Raw genomic sequence first — 19,141 nt, 5'->3', positions numbered from 1 at the left:
TAAACATCCAGACAGTCGCGAATGACCACGCGTCCGAGTTAAGCCTTTTAGTCAATTGCCAAAGTGAGTTAAGAAATTTGAAAAAAAAAAATTAACACACCAATAACAGTACCGTTCATGTTAGCAGTTATTTGAATGGCCCATCAGTAAATTTTTCAAAATTAATATTAATTTCACTTGACAACAACAAACGCATTTTTTTTATTAACTAAGATATTTCAAGAATGCGTGAAGAGCACGCGACAAAAATAAAAAGTAGATTATATCTTCTTCATAAAGTATATTATATATAATATTATTTAAATACCAGTCACGGGTGTTTCCGTGCGGGCCGCGCCATCCACACGTTTACCAGAGCGTCCATGTTTGCATAGATCGCACACGTCGCACACCCACTTTTGCGTCGGATCGTCGCCATTTAAAACCACTTAACGACAAATGAGACTAAATATTGACAGCGTACAACATAAAAACAAAAGGGACCGCCGCAGGGGGCGGCGCGGTGTCAGTCCTAAGGACAAACAAACACGACGACGCTGTTTGACGAACGAATTACGTGACAAGTTTAGTTCGGATGTTTACAGCGTTTTCGATTTGGGATTTCCCAGGGATGGCGGAAAAAAAATTTTAGGGCCGAAATCTGTCGGCGGATGCAGTAGGCAGCTGTGACGTCAGCCAGGGTTGCTCCGAGACGAGATCCGATATTTGTTGTTAACAATAATTTGTTATATGATACCGTGGATTTGGAGGTAAGTGATTTGCAATTATGCGTTGTTTTTTTTTTAATAACTTAGATGGGTGGACGAGCTCACAGCCCACCTGGTGCTAAGTGGTTACTGGAGCCCATAGACATCTACGACGTAAATACGCCACCCACCTTAAGATATCAGTTCTAAGGTCTCGGTGTAGTTACAACGGTTGCCCCGCCCTTCAAACCGAAACGCATTACTGCACCACGGTGGAAATAGGCAGGGTGGTGGTACCTACCCGCGCGGACTCACAAGAGGTCTTACTACCAGTAATTACGCAAATTATAATTTTGCGGGTTTGATTTTTATTACACGATGTTATTCCTTCATCGTGGAAGTCAATCGTGAACATTTTTTGAGTACGTAGTAGGTATTTCATTAGAAAAATTGGTATCCGGGTGGGATTCGAATATCGGTCCATCGCTACATACAAATGCACCGGACGTCTTTATCCTTTAGGCCACGACGACTTCATTGTTTTTTCTCATTGTTGTATACCTTATTAACCTATTCTTATTGCAGATTAAAATTGTTGTGTAGTCCGAAGCGGGTTCACTCTTATAATAAATAATGTACCTACGAAATTGCTACGAATTTAGTATACACAAAGTTAAATTCATTTTTTTAATAATAATTAAAAAAGTTGCACTCATGTTATCGATGCATCTCTGTTAGCGCAGTGACAGAAATAAGCCTTTGATTTTGTTGGGTATTCCGATATTTTTTTTCAAATTAAGAACGTGGGTATTGCCATACTGCCATCGCTAACTTTTATTTACTGTACTTTACAGGGGTATGTGCCGATATTCTTTCGCAAGAAACACGCATTCCCGTTTGAAGGGCTGGACAGACGCTAATAGGTCACTAATAGCCACTTCACACCAGGTGGGTCGTGAGCTCGTTCACTCATACAGGTAATAAGAACACGAATAAATAAAAATAGCGATCAAATAAATGCTTTATGATTTATTGGTAAGTTCATTAAATGTACAGTTTTAGAATAATGCTTAGATTAAATTTTGAAATTCGATAAGGTAGGTACTTATTTAATATCTAGTATATAACAAAAAAATAGACGCAGAGGAAACTTGTAAAAATAAATTACAATTGCTTAAAATTATTTTTAAGATTTATTCTCGCGTTTTTTTACTGTCATTAAATAATCTAAAGTGTCCATGGTCCATGGACGACTAAGGTGTTAGAAGTCGATATTCGAATATTGTTCTTAACTCGTTTTTTTTTTTGTATTACTTAGATGAGTGGACTAGCTCACAGCCCACCTGATGTTAAGTGGTTACTGGAGCCCATAGACATCTACGACGTAAATGCGCCACCCACCTTGAGATATAAGTTCTAAGGTCTCAAGTATAGTTACAACGGCTGCCCCACCCTTCAAACCGAAACGCATTACTGCTTCACGGCAGAAATAGGCAGGGTGGTGGTACCTACCCGTGCGGACTCACAAGAGGTCCTACCACCAGTAATTACGCAAATTATAGTTTTGTGGGTTTGATTTTTATTACACGATGTTATTCCTTCACCGTGGAAGTCAATCGTGAACAATTGTTGAGTACGTATTTCATTAGAAAAATTGGTACCCGCCTGAGATTCGAACATCGGTGCATCGCCTCAACACTTATGCACCAGACGTCTTATCCATTAGGCCACGACGACTACAAAAACGACGATTAGTAAAACTAGTCTAATTAATTATCTGTGATTCGCGAAAACCGAAGGAAATAACTATAATTCCTTAAATAATCAATAATCTAGATTAATGTTACGTATGAAGGCAAGTATCGTATTTCATATCGTATACCAACAGATGTTCGGTCCTTGACCTTTCGGGATACGTCAGAGCATATGATTAGAAAGCGGTAAATATTCCAGCAATCATCGCAATGACATGTCGCGAACCGTGAGACAAAACAATGGTCGGCCTCGTGGGAACGCTGTGATTGCCCACCCTCTGTGCCGGGTTCGGTTCCCCGGTCACGCCGCGGAACGGTGGGGTGCGAAACGTCAGTACGTTTTTACATCCGGAATTCATAATTTTTTGTTGTCAACTTAATAAAATTTTCTTTATAACGAAATCGATGTCTTATTGAGCAGTAACGTTTGTTTACCATATTCATTGTTTGTTAATACCTTATGAGCCTTACCTTACCTTATAGGTACCAATGACCTTCCCCGCTTCAGCCGCGAAGTAGTTACGCGTTTGCATTTTGATGGCAGTGAGTTTGATAACCAAGCGATAGGTGGTAAGATTGTCAACTCATCTAGATCAGGTACCTATTATTCTTCAATGAATGAATTTATTATTGTATATAGTGGCCGAAGAAGTAAAAACGCTAGTCTTTCTCTAGAACACAGAGTAGGGCGAGCGAATTGACTGCATGCTTTGTGTTGAGTACTTACCGGAGTACATATACTAAAGAATTAGAATGCTTGAGTCTTGATACATGAGGTCAAAGTCTCAACTGTATTGGATAAGGGTTGTCTCACACGTCAAACTAAATTGCATAGTTAAATGATTCGCGGCAGAAATAGGCAGAACCGTGGTACCTTTTTACAGATGGTGGTAGGACCTCTTGTGAGTCCGCACGGGTAGGTATCACTACCCTGCCTTTTTGTACCGTAAAGCAGTAATGCGTTTCGGTTTAAAGGGTGGGGCAGCCGTTGTAACTATACTGAGACCTTAGAACTTATATCTCAAGGTGGGTGGCACATTTACGTTGTAGATGTCTATGGGCTCCAGTAACCACTTAACACCGGGTGGGTTGTGAGCTCGTCCACCATGTAAGCAATAAAAAAATTTTAAAAAGAACCTACCCGTGTGGACTGAGAATACAATCTTCCACGAGTAATACTATAATTAACATAATGCTATATACAATACATTTGTTTTTTTTATATTTGTTAACCAAGTAAATATTATGGTTCATTCATGTTCAAAAACAAGCAACAAAGAATGATGAAATTGCACGAACGAAAGTTAATTTTGTTTGAAAAGTTAAAAATAATGTAATTTTAGATTGTGCGTTTCATTGTTGGCCTCGTCATGAAAGTTAGGATTTTTATAACAAAAATAAACTTTAGCTTCCTGATTCTTCGGAACAACTAATTTTAGTTGTATTTAAGAGTCGTCAGTACGTAACCGACTGCGCGAGCTGAAGCAGACGTCAATGTAATGCTTATGAACATAAAATTACTTGCTTGTTATATTATTAGGTTTGTTTCTTACGAACAATCGTATGGCTCTCTTGTTATGAACTACTTGCGTCCATGCCGAGTTTCAAATCTTATAGATTAATGCGTAAAAGAGAACGAGCTGACGTTAAGTGGTTCGACGGCATCAAACATCTTTAGACTTCGAAGTCCTTTCTTGTAGATTCTTCTTTTTGACTGGTGGTAGGAGCTCTTGTGAGTCCGCGCGGGTAGGTACCACCACCCCGCCTATTTCAGTGGGGCAGCCGTTGTAGCTATACTGAGATCTTAGAACTTGTATCTCAAGGTGGGTGGCGCATTTACGTTGTAGATGACTTAACACCAGGTGGGCTGTGAGCTCGTCCACCCATCTAAGCGATAAAAAAATCTCATATTTACTAAAGGCGTTTTTACGGGTCATCTGGTGTTTCGCGGCTACCGGAGTCAAACGGTAAGCATAAAATGTGTTACGCCATCGACTGGATTCACGAAGCCACATTTGGATTACCTCCCTCTCGCGGATTTGCTTCTTACCAGAAATAACCAGTATGGTAATTTCTCTTTTTTCCTACCTATGCTGATAGCTTTGAGAGGCTATATCAGCTTTACCCTAGCGTGTAGGTGAGCTCACGGGACTCAAACCGGAGTGTTGCTAACACTGACCCTAGCAAGAGAGCAGCGCTTCACAGAATCTACCACCGGATCGGAAACGCGACCCACTGAGAAGATCCGGCAAGAAACTCAGTGGGCTGTGTCTGTGGGTTAAAGTATGCCTTATCGCCGATAAACATGTAGTTTAGGACAATATAAACATTAAAATTGCTTTTACAGTTTAAGCTACCTACTGTTTTTTCGTAGTCAAATCAATGATATAAAATGTATTAACGTCGAAAATAATATAATGAAAATAAAAATGTATGACTCGTGAAAACCGAAGAAAATACTATTTTATTATTTTGTTTGATATAGAATTAGTTACGTGAAAATTAGGTGGCGGCTTGCCTCTGCCCCTGGCATTCCTAAAGTCCATAAGCGCTGGTAACCACTCACCATCAGGTGGGTCGTATGGGCGTTTATCTACAGAGACAACAAAAATTTGGATCAATGTCAATATTATGAAATTTACGACGTTTTAAAAAAAAGCTTTAATTCAAACTACAATCATAATTTAAATACATTTATGGCATGTAATTAAAAAGCCGAGTCTCTTAACTCTGCACCTCAACCCTCGCCTCACTTAAGTGAAAATAGTGTTTAAATGAGTCCCACCTAAACACTGGGGCGTCACCGAATTAAGTTCACGCAATCCCAAGGGAGGAAAAACTGCCCGAATTCTATCAGCTCAGCTCAGCTCAGCTCAGTCGGGAGGGATTTGATTAAATTCTCCATCGCCCCTTACGTGTTTACTGTAATTGATTGAAACGTGTCACTACTCGTAAAGCTTTGATGATTTTGACATAAACATTGGTAATGTGACTTAGACAAGTAACGCCAAAGAACATATTCAAATATTCAACTTCTATAGGCTTCGTTTTTTAGAATAAAAAGGATTAAAGTACACCTATGCGTCTGTGAACACGGGTTTATTCTTAGATTTTTATTGAAAATGTTGCTTTATTTTATTTGTTCGTCGGCGATTGTTTTTAAATAGCTCATCTGATATTGACAATAAAGAAATATAAAACCACTTTTTCATTAGAGGTCATTGACACTCATCGCTTAGCAAGATAAACTGATCTAAGTTGTGTATTCTTTGAATAAAGCCTATTTGGGAATATACGACGAAAGGAAAGATCTTCCACCGAGCGGGTGATATTGCTCGGTAGACCGACGGTTCGAATGTTGTTGTTCGGAACTTGTATATATGCACTTTATCTTGAAAATGTCGTAAGCGAGATTCAGGCATCTGTCAAATATCTTGCGTTGTACGATGGCTACCCGCCACACCTATAATAGTAAAGGAAAATTGTCTAGCTAACAAAGGCATTCTAAATTTTGAGCTTTAGTGTTGCTCTAATTCGATTAAATTACATCATATCGAGTGGTGTGTCTGTTATTAATAGGGTGGACGAGCTCACGCCGCCCCAGGTGTTAAGTGGTTACTGGAGCCCATAGTCATCAACAACGTAAATGTCACCAGCTATCAAGAACTGCGACCCATATTGTGATATGAATTCTAAGTCTCAGTTTTGTAGTCTCCGAGTTTTAAATATTGTAGATTGATGGACACACTGCTGGACACGGACACTCAAATTTCACCCAGTGCGGAATGACTGTTAGAGCTCCTAGATATCACGACGCGGATGATTCACCTAGAGGATAGGTACCGACGTACCTAAAAGCAGGTAGAATATTTTTATATGGGCGTACAGAGCCTTGTTTACTATAATACAATTTATAAAAATCGATGTGTATATTCCTGATTTCCATAATCTTTTGAGGAGTCTTCAGATTAGCCTAGTAGATGATCCTATAGAGTATAGAGTTTGGTAGCGATCTGCATATAAATAGGCACTTACCTACGCATCATTTCAATTTTTGCATCATGTACTATATAATTAATAGTACCAAAAAAATACACCTTGACGATTATTATATAAATCTTTGTTTTATACAAATTGCTTGTGACGTAAACTTCCGTAAAGTTACATTAGCTTTTTAATTTTTTTAAAATATAAATTGTAAAATATATTATTTTTTATGCCAGCCATGATTAACCAGTTGAAGATAAATATTCGAGAAGAAATGGCAGCTATTCCACGCGCAACGTGTCGGGGAGTTCTTACCAAATTGAAGTTCAGATTCGAGGAATGTTTGCAGCGTGATGATGCACACCTGAATGATGTAGTTCATAAGAAATAAATTTCCCAGATATCGATTTCAATTGAAATAAAGATGTGTATTGTATATATATATTTCTTTTATTTATTATTTTTTTTTAATTCGCACATCTTTCTGGCCCGCCCTGTACATAGATCTATATAACACAAGAATAATTTTGAGCCTGCATAACTGTCTCTGTAGTAAAGAAATCATTTGTTCTAATTTACCTTAGAACTATATCTCAAGGTGGATGGCGCATTTACGTTGTAGATGTCTATGGGCTCCAGTAACCACTTAACACCAGGTGCGTTATGAGCTCGTCCACCCATCTAAGCAATAAAAAAAATAAAGGCCAGATGCAATTTATTCTTCAATCTCATGTTTGTTATTAGGTGACATTGTTTCTTATTTCTATTGTTCTCGATGCACGCTGATGACCAGACGGGCTGTCAGCTTATCTGGTAATCTAAAGATAATCTTCTAAAGAAGAAGAAAAAGAAGAAGAATATATTTAAGTACCTTTCCGTTCTCTAATTCATCAACAAGGCAATAGAAATTAAAACCTCATGTCTCAAGTTACTTGACGGTATTTAAGTTGTGATATGGCCACTCTGGCCTCCACTTAACAGTAGGTGGGATGAGAGATCCCTTATCCATTAATACAATAAAGAAAAAAACAATTCGAAAGGTGGGGTAGCCGTTGTAGTGCAAAAACTTGAGACCTTAGAACTAATATCTCAAGGTAGGTGGCGGCATTTACTTTGTAGATCTCTATGAACTCTGGTGACCACTTAGCATTAGGTTGTCCGTGAGCTCGTCAATCGACCTAAGTAATAATAAAAAAAAATCGTCTCAATAGCTTTTATACTAATCTGCCAATCCCAAGTTTATCCGTTTGGATCATTTGATGATTCTTTAGTGATTTTAATTACTATATGAGGAGGCCAGGGTTTCATACCCGGTCGTAATCAATGCTTTAATATTCATAGACCGAACAAATTAAGTTCTTGTGTGTATGCTGCTGCGTCCATAACGCAGGAGAAAGTATAAGCTCAGAGCCGAAAAATGCCCAATGTTTATTTATTTGTGATTCCTATGTAGGTAGGGTTGCTTGATACAGAGCATCGTGGTAAAGCTGTAATAGAAGTAAAATTGTGCGCAGCGTCGATATCTGTAGCTACCCGAGACTGCAATATTATAACAAGGTCAGATGAATTTCTTGAAATATGCTAGTAAAGTCAGTCCAGTTCGCTTTGACCAACGCGATTTGTTTGAAAATGATCAGTATCTTGAGACTATTCGCGTGATATCTATTGTACGTTGGTAGTACAACACCACATTACCTGGAGTGGTAACAGTTATACTAAGTTTCATTACAATCGGTTGAGTATTAACCGACTTTAAAAAAGGTAGATCTTATCACGTCGACTGCATTTTTTTATGTATTTTTTTTATTATCTCAGAAGCGATTTCTAGGTGAATAGATTTCGATTATTTTTTTTATATTTTAAAACTGGTACTTGTCATATTGTCTCATTTAAATTTTATCCAGATTCGACCAGTAAATAGTTTCTGAGTGATTCTTAAAAATGAATATTTAATTAAATTTGACCACATGGATGCTAGTTTCATTTTATCTTGTTTAAGTCCGTTTTCTTTTTGTTATTTTATTACTATTTAAGAGTAACATTATTTAGACAGAAGATAAATGACGATCTATGTGCAGAAATAAAGATTATTTTCATTCTTCTAATCAGCTTCAAGGCGTTTGACCACCGCTGGTGTAATTGAAGATCGCAAGCCCCTCAATATCATGCAGACTGTGTGTTTTTTTTAGCCAGTAGTTAAAGTATAGGACGACTTTTAAAAAAATATTTGTAGACCCTCTTTGTGACAATAACATTTTATTATTATTAGTTTTCAGTATTCTTGAACGTGTCAACAATACAGATTCACATAAAACATAATAAGTTTATGCAATCATCTGAAATTTATTCTTATGCAAATTATTATAATAGAATTGTTTGAATGTTATGATCGTAAAATGTATTTAAAATTATCGGATAAAATATTACCTGTAATTATGTGTCAAGAGTAAGTCCTATAATTCATTAAAATAACATTTTATTGATATTTCATTTTGTGGGTTAGTTTTTTGTGTTAAAGAAGATTTAAGTATTGTCTATAAAATTCTTTTTTAAAGTGTGTTTGCGTTGAACTCTTTTGTATGCGCACATTCATAGAAGAATGTTGAGTTATTAAATCCATTGTATTCTATACTTTTGTGTTCATAATTTGTAAATAAGCTTCTCTTTGTGCAAATAAATCACGATGTAGTGTTATCACTTTTTAAAGCTCACGCAGCTAAGTTTTTTGTCTTACCAGCGGAACGTAAATTCTTGGTATTTCAAAATTTGTATGGGCAGGTCCGTGGGGAGTGCAGAACAAAGCAAACATCATATACAATTTTAACTCGTCGTTTATTGATAACGTCATCTTTTCCTCAATATACTTTTGTGTCCACTGACTAAATAACACTCACTGTACATTTTCGTATTACAATATTTTTTAGTCTTTCCAGGAATATTATTAACTTTCGTTTTTATTATAACAAATATTTTGTACAACGCACGACGGGCGTGGAGTGTGGCGTCGTGGCACGACTTACATCTACCTACTTTATCGACTAACTCCGACCTCAGTTCTAGCTTTTACACTATATTTACAAATTGTTCAAAATTTTTTTTGGTATTCGAATTACCCCAGACACTACGTCCTCTCTCGCGCTGACATCACACCGACCCTTTCTTACATCCGCACGGCACAACTTAAAACATTTTAACTTAAAACCATGAAAAAATACAATAATCGTAATATAATACAAGATAATTCATCAACAACATTGAATTGAAGTGGAGCCGTCGGCGGCGAACCGACGACGCACTAAGTCAACACAGTTCGAGCAACACTAACCGCCTCGGTATTTTACAAAACAAACAAACAGACATACCCAGTAGTATGTACGGCCGGGAGGTAACGGTCACTGTTCTAACACATAAACCGATCCGGAACAAAGTCACTGGAGGCGAGGGACGCGGCGACACGGCCGGCTCAGAGCGGCGGGATGTCTATGTCGCACGCGAACGGCGATTCTCAGATGAGCGGCATCGTGCGCTCCCCGACGGCGGCGTACCGCTGCTCATCAGGCACATGGTACATGTTGATGATGTGGCTCAAGTCCTGTTGTCCGTACTCGCGTTTCATTGTCATCTGCTCGTGGCTCTGGGGGTGCGGCGGGAACTCGCGTTTGAGCTGCGCCGGTGGCTCGTGGCTAATAAACTCGCGCTTCATTCCTGGCGGACCCGGAGACACCGGTTCCGACTTGGCCGACGACCCGCTGGGAGAGTGTGACGCGCACGACGGCGGCAATGCATACCCGCCCGGCGATCCCGGACCCAGCGCGTATGCCGAAGGTGATGGCGGTTGAGGGAGATATGGCGACCCTTGCCCGCCGCCGCCATAGTAGCCTCCGCCGTAGCCTCCCTGTTGCATCTGTGATACATCGTAGCGAGGATATCCATATGCTTGTTGTTGATACGCACTGGGGTCGTGCATCATATATCCGTTGGGCATGTAACCGTTTGGTGTCATTTGATAAACGTCGCGGGGTTGTTGTGCCGTTGGCGCGGCTGACCTCTGTGCCTCGGTGGCTCCCAATAATCCGCCTCCACCGAGTGGGTATTTTTCTTGTTTTTTAGCCAGGGTCTTCGTCTTCCTCCTAGGCCTGTATTTGTAGTCAGGATGTTCTTTCATGTGAACGGCGCGAAGTCTTTTCGCTTCATCAATGAACGGTCGCTTCTCTGACTCAGAAAGGTCTTTCCATTGAGCACCGAGCCTTTTAGATATTTCAGAATTGTGCATTTTCGGATTATCCGAAGCCATTTTCCTGCGTTGCCCGCGCGACCACACCATGAATGCGTTCATCGGACGTTTAACACGTTCGGCATTGGAATTTTTGCTAGTGTTATTGTTATTGTTGTTAGGTGTTTGATGGTGTTGTTGCTGAGGCGGCGCGTGATGCTGGGTCAGTTGCTGGTGATGCTGGTGCTGTAGTGGCTGATGTTGTCCGAGGGGCTGCTGCTGTGGTAGAGCCATCATGCCGCCGAGCGCACCCAGCGACCCATAGCCGTGCTGGAGTGCATGGTGCGGCGGCACCGTTGCGTGAAGGCTGCCGCCTTTGAGATCCGTCTCCATCGTCAGCATGTCGTCTTCCTGCGGCGCGTACAGCTTGCCGATTCCTTCGTTCACAGTGCACAACGAAAAACTATCGGTCGGTCACATGGACTCGCGGCGGCGCGCGTGTGATTGTTACGTTACACAGGACCGTAGAGCGCGGAGGCTACGTGCGTTGTGAGGAGAGACTCGGGCCGGGCGGCGGTGACGGCGACCTGTACCCCGCACTCTCCCCCGGGGGCCCGCCCGTGCTGCGGTGCGCCAATGGGAGCGAGGAGAACGGCCCCGCCCCGCCCGCACTCTCCCACCCGCCGCGGCCTGCATTTTTAATCGCGTGGCGAGCGAGTTGAGCGTACGCCTCGTCGCCGCCGCCTCATGCTAATCTCAAATTTGTTTGCCGTCGGAGGCTGCACCTCCTAGACACATCACTTTACGTTTAATAAAGCAACGGCTACGCAGACTTTAATTTGAATATCTACAAATACTCTAAAATCCAAGATTAGGTTGAGAGTTAATAAAAAAAAGAACATTCGCGCGAGTCCTACTTAGGTTCATTGTCAAGCGTCTTGTTCACAAAGCATCTAGTAATTCGTCAAAGAATACATTTGTATTACATACTTACACGTTCGCTCGGTTGTTTGAATTTGTTCAGCTGCGGCGGCTGTAAGTTCAAGGCCCTTGTGACAATGTGAATAGGTATCCTTTTCACTACAAAGACCGCTTACACTATAGATAATAGGAATATCTTTTCACTTGAATTATGTTTGTGGTCAAGGGCACGCTAAATACGGTTCAAGGAATTCCTAGAATTTTAACACCTATTTCATAAAAAAAACTTATAAATCTCTTTTTTATTTTTTATTTATATGTGTGTTTTGAGCCAGTTCAAGTCACTGAAGTTGCAATGAATTCTTACCAAAGGGCAATTTTAGTTTGTTTACAATCTGAATTTGTTTATTAGGAAGCATTTACTTTAAGTTGGCTTTTTTTAAATTACAAAACTATAGGGTGTATACGTAATTTTTTTTTTCGAAGGTAGTATTTTTTCTTGTTTTTGTTTATCAGCCAACGTTCGTGCTGCTCACCTGATAGACGTCAACAAAGCTAAGGGCACGACCAGTCCAGTATCTACCGCTATGATGGCAAATGTGAATCTGTAATAAATGTCTTATTAAGGGCAGGCAGCACATTAAAATACCTAATATAGGTTCGAATATATATTTATTAAAAAAAAATTAGTTCTTCAATGGTCGGTTGATAATGCGTGCCGATTCTGTTGAATTTTTTATCACATTTAAATAATCTTCTACTACTTACTATCACCATTGTGTCCACATTAAATCGGATACGTGAAGTGATCTCTTCCTATTTTAAACTCAGTTCCGTCTTAAGCGATTTTGTTCAAAATTTGTTTTGCCTTTTATCTTTAGTCCAGCATTCCCTTGCCTATCTCATTTCTTTTGATTCTTCCTTCACCATACTTCATCTTCTCTCACTTTTCATATTCAATTCTCGCGTTTGTTTCTATGAGCTTTTGCTAGATAAAAATTTACTCGATTATAATGATAAATTAATAACTGTTAATTACTTAATTCGTTACGAATTGTTGTAAACTTTCATGGTGTTAGGTAAATTACACACACTATTATTTAATTAACTGTTAAGAAAGAACCAGTTAAATAATTATGTGTAATTAATTGCGTGTGATATATTATTTTTTATATATTAATTGCTTGTCATATATTATTTGTCAAAACAAAATTATATGGCAGGGCTTGCGCCGTAATATTAATCTTGTCATGTGTTTTGCATATGTAAGTGGAACGTAAAAATGACGTCTGTACGAAGAACTCAGTACTTCCTTCGTAACATGAGGAAAATTTCGTTTCAAACATTATATCTTTAACGTCAGTAAAGAGGAAGAAAAGACGACATCCTGTTGCCGGGTGGTAATATGCGTCCTCAGATACCAGTATTCGAACGGTATCTTCCATTTTGAAACATAAGGCCGAAATCTTAATGGAATTATCGCAATGGTTTTCTTATTACAACAAAACGAAACAGCTGACTGCTGTATTAGTACAGTAGTATAATAGTTTAAACGTAGAATATTAGTAAGCCGAATTCCAATATTCTCATCTACAAGGACTTAATAATATGGACTTTTCTTTTTTTTAAATCGTTTTCATATACAGAATGTAGATGTTATCTACGTCAGGATACTTTTAATGAATTTTGGAATTTGAACAACAAAACTTAAATGAAGATTTTCTGTCATAAACAAAATTGATATATAGGTATATATAGATGTATATATCGCACATACGATGCGATAACGTCACATATGCAAATTATGTAATTTTTCAGGAGAAACGTTGGAAAATTCAACATCTTATTATACAATTCTTATATAGTTCTGCTAGGCTATTGAAATAAAATGATAATGTTTAAACTACAACTTTAAACTCAATCAGTAAAAGCAAACATCTCTTTTCTTTTTTCTACCTATGCTGATAGCCTTGAGAGGTTATTTCAGCGTAACCTTAACTAGTAGGTGAGCCCACGGGGCTCAAACCGGAGTGATGCTAACACTGACCCTAGCAAGAGCAGTGCTTCGCAGAATCTACCACCGGATCGGAAACGCGACCCACTGAGGAGATCCGGCGAGAAACTCAGTGGGCTGAATCTCACTCGTCTCAGTAATAACTATTAAATTATTTTTTTCTCATACTCAGTTTAGTGTTAACAAAAATTGCATAAGCGACTTTATAGCACCGTATAATAATATGCGATATATATAGTCCTTGTTAATGATGAAAGTTAGACAAAATGTACAATAAAGGAGTCGTTGTTATGAATAAAAAAGATGTTCAAGCACCCTTAATTCCCGGAATTAGAATTAATTCGGACCTATTTTTACAAAAATCGTACTTGAACAAAATTCGTAAATAGATTTTTGGCTTTATCATAGGATTAAATTCTAGACCATATTTTTTTCTTTCTTAATAGAGTGGGTATTTATAGTATATAAACTTAAATGAAGCAATTAGATTTGAATAGTTCAGTCTGAAACGAGGTAATCTAAGGAAATTCGACCTTATGGTTATGCAGGCATAAATTTACATCATAATGTTTGTACTATGGTGAATAATACTATAGGTATTTCTATTGTTTATCAACATTACGCCTTTGTCAAAACTACTGGATGTACTGGACAACGTGACGTTTCATCTTTTCGATCGCGAACCAGTCACGGGTATCGGTCTGTTGAGTAGATTAGCTTATTATAATGTACAATCAAAATTTCGACTCAATTTCACAAAGAAAATGGTCATATTTACATTATGATGTCTACAGGTCCTCGCAATGCCAGTTAAACCGTAAACTCTTCTGAATTCCTAGAGTAAAAGTATATTCTCCAGTAGTTACATATCTTATTTGGATCAATGTGTCTAGAACACCTTTAGGAGTCGTCGTGGTCTAACGGATAAGACGTCCGGTGCATTCGTGTTGAGCGATGCACCGGTGTTCGAATCTCAGGCGAGTACCAATTTTTCTAATGAAATACGTACTAAACAAATGTTCACGATTGACTTCTACGGTGAAGGAATAACAATGAAACCCTCAAAATTATAATATAATTTGCGTAATAGGACCTCTTGTGAGTACACGCGGGTGGGTTTCACCACCCTGCCTATTTCTGCCGTGAAGCAGTAATGCATTTCGGTTTGAAGGGTGGGGCAGCCGTTGTAACTATACTTGAGACCTTAGAACTTATATCTCAAGGTGGGTGGCGCATTTACGTTGTGGGTGTCTATGGGCTCCAGTAACCACTTAACACCAGGTGGGCTGTGAGCTCGTCCACCCATCTATCAATGTATCTAGGACAGCTTCATTCAGTGTATATTCCTCGACATTAATAAGAGAAGAGTAAATAATGCAGCAGTTTTCAATATTCTCTCACTGCTTCTCCATATTTTCTGACACCAGGCACCACTTCACGCTTCGTTTCGCTCGATTTCGCTGAAATGTTTACTGCTAATAGGCAGCTGTCTACGGTAATACCTGGCATTGTTTAAGAGAATCAGGATTAATATATTTTACGGCGTACTGCGAGCCCATATGCTTAGGTACCACCACTCTGCCTATACCTACATAACTTCGTCTTCTCGCATTAAAACTGTATAATCTCAAAACTTACTAATTTTACAGGAGAGTGTTTTAAAGGGTTAACATGTAATATCTATATATATAAAAATGAATTGCTGTTCGTTAGTCTCGCCAAAACTCGAGAACGGCTGGACCGATTTGGCTAATTTTGGTCTTGAATTATTTGTGGAAGTCCAGACAAGGTTTAAAAGGTAGATAAAATTAAATATGAAAATGCTCTGAATTAAATAAAAATAACAATTTTGTTTTCCCTTTGATGTGACCCCCGTGGGCCCGTGGGACGGATTCCTTTTGTTTGTTTAAGTTTATTTAATACTAAAGTTTAGGTCTTTTATTTATCGATTGAGGCACTATGAATTTTGCCGGGTCAACTAGTTTTTTATATTAATCATAATTGCAACATTATTTTTTTATTTTTTATCATTTAAAGTTAGTCTTTTAAAGTAAGATAAAATTATGTATTAATTTTGTTAATAGTAGTCAAAACATAGGTAAACTAAAAATAAAAACTAAAACTAAACTACGCTCTTTTGACAGTATTTACGAGAAAAATCCAAATGTTTACGCACATTAACTCAATTCCGAATATTTTTGGATATTGTACACTTTTAATGCGAAAAGGCAAAATGTATTTGCTGTGGAACAACCGTGCGTTCTAATTTGAAGGACAGACATCCATTAATCAATGCAATTCTGACTTCTACCTCGTCTGTCAAGATTGACAGCCTTCACGCGTTAAGATCTATGGGTAAGTATTTAAACACAGGTGAGTCGTACGCAGATTTCCACTTGAAGTGCAATTTAAAAGTAACTACAGGTTTATTAATACACTAGCCGTTCTCGCCCGCTTTGCTGGGCATTCCAAATTTACATTATTATTTATTTTCATTACTATTAGGGAGTCCAACACTCATATAAATATCAGCCTATCCATTAAAAGTACATGTATTTTCTAGATGGATACCAAGTTTCAAGTCAATCGGATGCATGGTTCAGTAGTTAGTTATAACGGAACATCCGTAAAAACCACTGTAGGTTTATATAGTAGTATAGATATTTTCTTTTCAAATCTAATTCCTTGTTTTGTAGTTTAATTATTATCGATTATAATTTATAATTGTTATATCAAAACAAATAAATGATGCCTGATTGCCACTGTTTTTTGGCTGAACAAATAAGACTTGTTCAGAAACTATTGTTCGACTCAAACCACGAACTTACTTAAAATTGTTTTATGTTAATAAATCGGTTCACATTTCTGAGAAGTTTTATGGTGTTACCTGAAAACGTTGATGCGGGCAAGTAACTGTTTTGGCGAAAGCCATAAAAGCGCATACCTTTTTTGAGAATAATTCTTTTGTTTTAAATCAGATGTGCATTGTTAGGAGAGCCCTTTCCCAGATAGGTTTGGTAGCTTATAAATTTTTCTATACTGGTATTGTGTGGTAAACAAAAGACAAGAAAACAAACAATAGTTTTAGTTTATTGCACTTTATTTTCAATGTAAGTTTTATTTTTTTTATTTTATGACTTCGAGGTTCCTGACGATTGTTTTAAAAGAAATTCATAATTATGACAACCGTAAAATTTTTGTATTTGTAACAGGTTTGGTATTCGTTTTAGCCAAGATTATATCTTTTGGTTTTGTTGGGTCAACGACCTCATGACTCTGTTGGTGTTAAGTGGTTACTGAAGTCCATAGACAGTCGTGAAATAAAAATCAAACCCGCAAAATTATAATTTGCGTAATTGCTGGTGGCAGGACCTCTTGTAAGCCTGCGCGGGTAGGTGCCACTGCTCTGCCTATTTCTGCCGTGAAGCAGTAATGCGTTTCGGTTTGAAGGGTAGGGCAGCCGTTGTAACTATACTGAGATCTTAGAACTTATATCTCAAGGTGGGTGGCGCATTTACGTTGCATTTATGTCTATGGGCTCTAGTAACCACTTAACACCAGGTGGGCTGTGAGCTCGTCCACCCGTCTAAGCAATAAAAAAAACATGCAGCATGAGCACCGCAACCCACCTTGAGACATGAAGTAGAAATTTCAGTCTTATCCTATAATTGTTCACCGAATTTATTTTTACATACTTCTTTTAAATATAAAAGGTTTATTATCCCTTTATTGAGCACATTGAGAAAAGTGACAACAAAATGTTCAAGTTTTGATAAGGTCGAGTTTAACTCATAAATGCTTAATTAAAATGTTGTATTTTTTAGTAATCATAGATTTTACGCATTCCCGTATCAGGATCAGAGCTCACATTCAACATAATAAGTCAAATATATTTACAGCTGGTTTTTGTTCTTCTTACCTACCAGTCAGTGCTCTTGTTGGATTACTCTGGCTTCAACCTGATAGATGGGCGAGCCTACATGGTCCAGCCTAAAAAATTTCACTAAAATCTGCCTTAGCATCGCTTAACCTACCACTGGATCGGAATCGCCATCTACCTAGAAGATCGGGTGAGAAGCTCAGTGTGTCAGCAGTTGGAAACAATCTTAAAATAGTCCACGAACCAACAGCTTGAATTTTGCTTGAAATAAATAAAACAAGAGTAATATTAAAATGTTATTTATTTTCAACTAAATCCTATACGTAAAACTAAAATACAATAATTTACTATTAGACTATTAAATTAAAATCCAATAATAATAATTTAACGAGTAAAACATTCATTTATATGCTATAATTTCAATCTAAAAGTGTTTCATTATACAAAATAAAATAAATTAAGGCCAGATAAGTCTTACATAACTCAATTTACCCAATTACTCTCACAAGATTCGTTGACAAAATCAAGCGGCTATTAATATATTTTTATATTTCAAACTCACTTAGCCTAATTTAATATTAGGTAAGCCTTATTTCGATAAAAATGGAAACCGTAACGATAAATCGAAATTTGCTTCCATCTTATATTACAAAAGCGTTTAAACAGATTTTAAAGAATATAAAAAGAAATGTTTGATAAGAAAAATATCATATCAACTCTATTCAGTATTTTCTACCTAGCTTAGACGGCTAGACGGGCAAGATAGGGCAAGCGTCCCAGAGGACGTAGTCCCACGAGATGGTCGGACCAAATTCGATCTTGTCCGAACATCAAGTTCCACGTTGCCTTCCATAAAGCCAAGGATCGCAGCAGATGGAGGTAAATTGTACATGAAATAATGATGCAGCGGGAGAGTCACGACCTTCAGTAATGAGGAAAGCGACGCAAGGAGGATTAATCTAAAATGAACTTTAATATCTAGTTTATATTTTATATGTAAATTTAGCCTCGATTAGAGGTTATTAGAGGTATCCCATCTTTCAAAGATCCATGTCTACTTCGCTGTAGAAATAGGTAGAATGATGGTATCTCCCGGTGTAGACTTACAATATGCCCCTTATTAGAATTATCTTTGGTTCTTGTTATGATTAACACCAGTAGCTAGGCAAAAACATTTTAAAGTAAAGTAAAGTTTTCTAAAATAGCCCAATATATACAATTTATTTATTTACCCAAAAATTCTTGATAAAGTTTCGTTCTACTACACGACGAGATTAGAACGTACGAGTAGCTAAATAATCCAGGTCTAGTTTGCAGGCTGAGTTAAGCCTGCCAGTCACAGATAGGTTAGGTCCACTCCGCATTCAGACACACAAAACTGTTAGAGCGTGAAACGGATTCGCGCTCTCGTCCCGGGGACGCCATTTTGCTTTAGTTTCAATTTAATGAATCCCGGCTTAGCTCGATGGCGTTAAATACGGGAATCCCCTTAGCGTGTTTTCCGGAAACAATTTTAGCAGCACCGAAGACATTGATGTTGCTGTTTTTCATACCTATACAGTATAGTCACGACCTTTAGGTATTCAATCCACAATATTTTATGTATGACATTAAAATATTCACTTGTAGTTTCCTGGAAAGAGTACCACAAAACTATACCTCCACATCGACTATGAATTAATAAAT

General features: G+C 38.0%; 1 protein-coding gene and 1 long non-coding RNA gene across 3 annotated transcripts; one reads left to right on the top strand and one right to left on the bottom strand.

Annotated features, from left to right (window-relative positions):
• Window positions 1–316: 316 nt before the first annotated feature.
• Window positions 317–6,819, top strand: LOC110385720 (uncharacterized). Of its 2 annotated transcripts, XR_005246604.2 has the most exons (5): window positions 317–749; window positions 1,541–1,663; window positions 2,924–3,037; window positions 6,175–6,301; window positions 6,664–6,819. It is a non-coding gene; the product is annotated as an uncharacterized LOC110385720 (long non-coding RNA). The 2 variants fall into 2 exon arrangements; XR_005246606.2 differs by lacking the exon at window positions 2,924–3,037 and having other exon boundaries at window positions 1,541–1,634.
• Window positions 6,820–9,240: 2,421 nt separating this feature from the next.
• LOC101742221 (transcription factor SOX-14) lies at window positions 9,241–11,204 on the bottom strand. Its single transcript, XM_038021777.2, has one exon. The coding sequence runs from the start codon at window positions 11,040–11,042 to the stop codon at window positions 9,933–9,935; it is 1,110 nt and encodes a 369-aa protein (XP_037877705.1). The 5' UTR covers window positions 11,043–11,204; the 3' UTR covers window positions 9,241–9,932.
• Between the last annotated feature and the right edge of the window lie 7,937 nt (window positions 11,205–19,141).

Source organism: Bombyx mori, chromosome 4 (genome assembly GCF_030269925.1).
Source record: "Bombyx mori chromosome 4, ASM3026992v2".
NCBI lineage: Eukaryota > Metazoa > Arthropoda > Insecta > Lepidoptera > Bombycidae > Bombyx > Bombyx mori.
The sequence above is the reverse complement of the archived record's forward strand: the minus strand, read 5'-3'. Positions and strand labels throughout refer to the sequence as shown.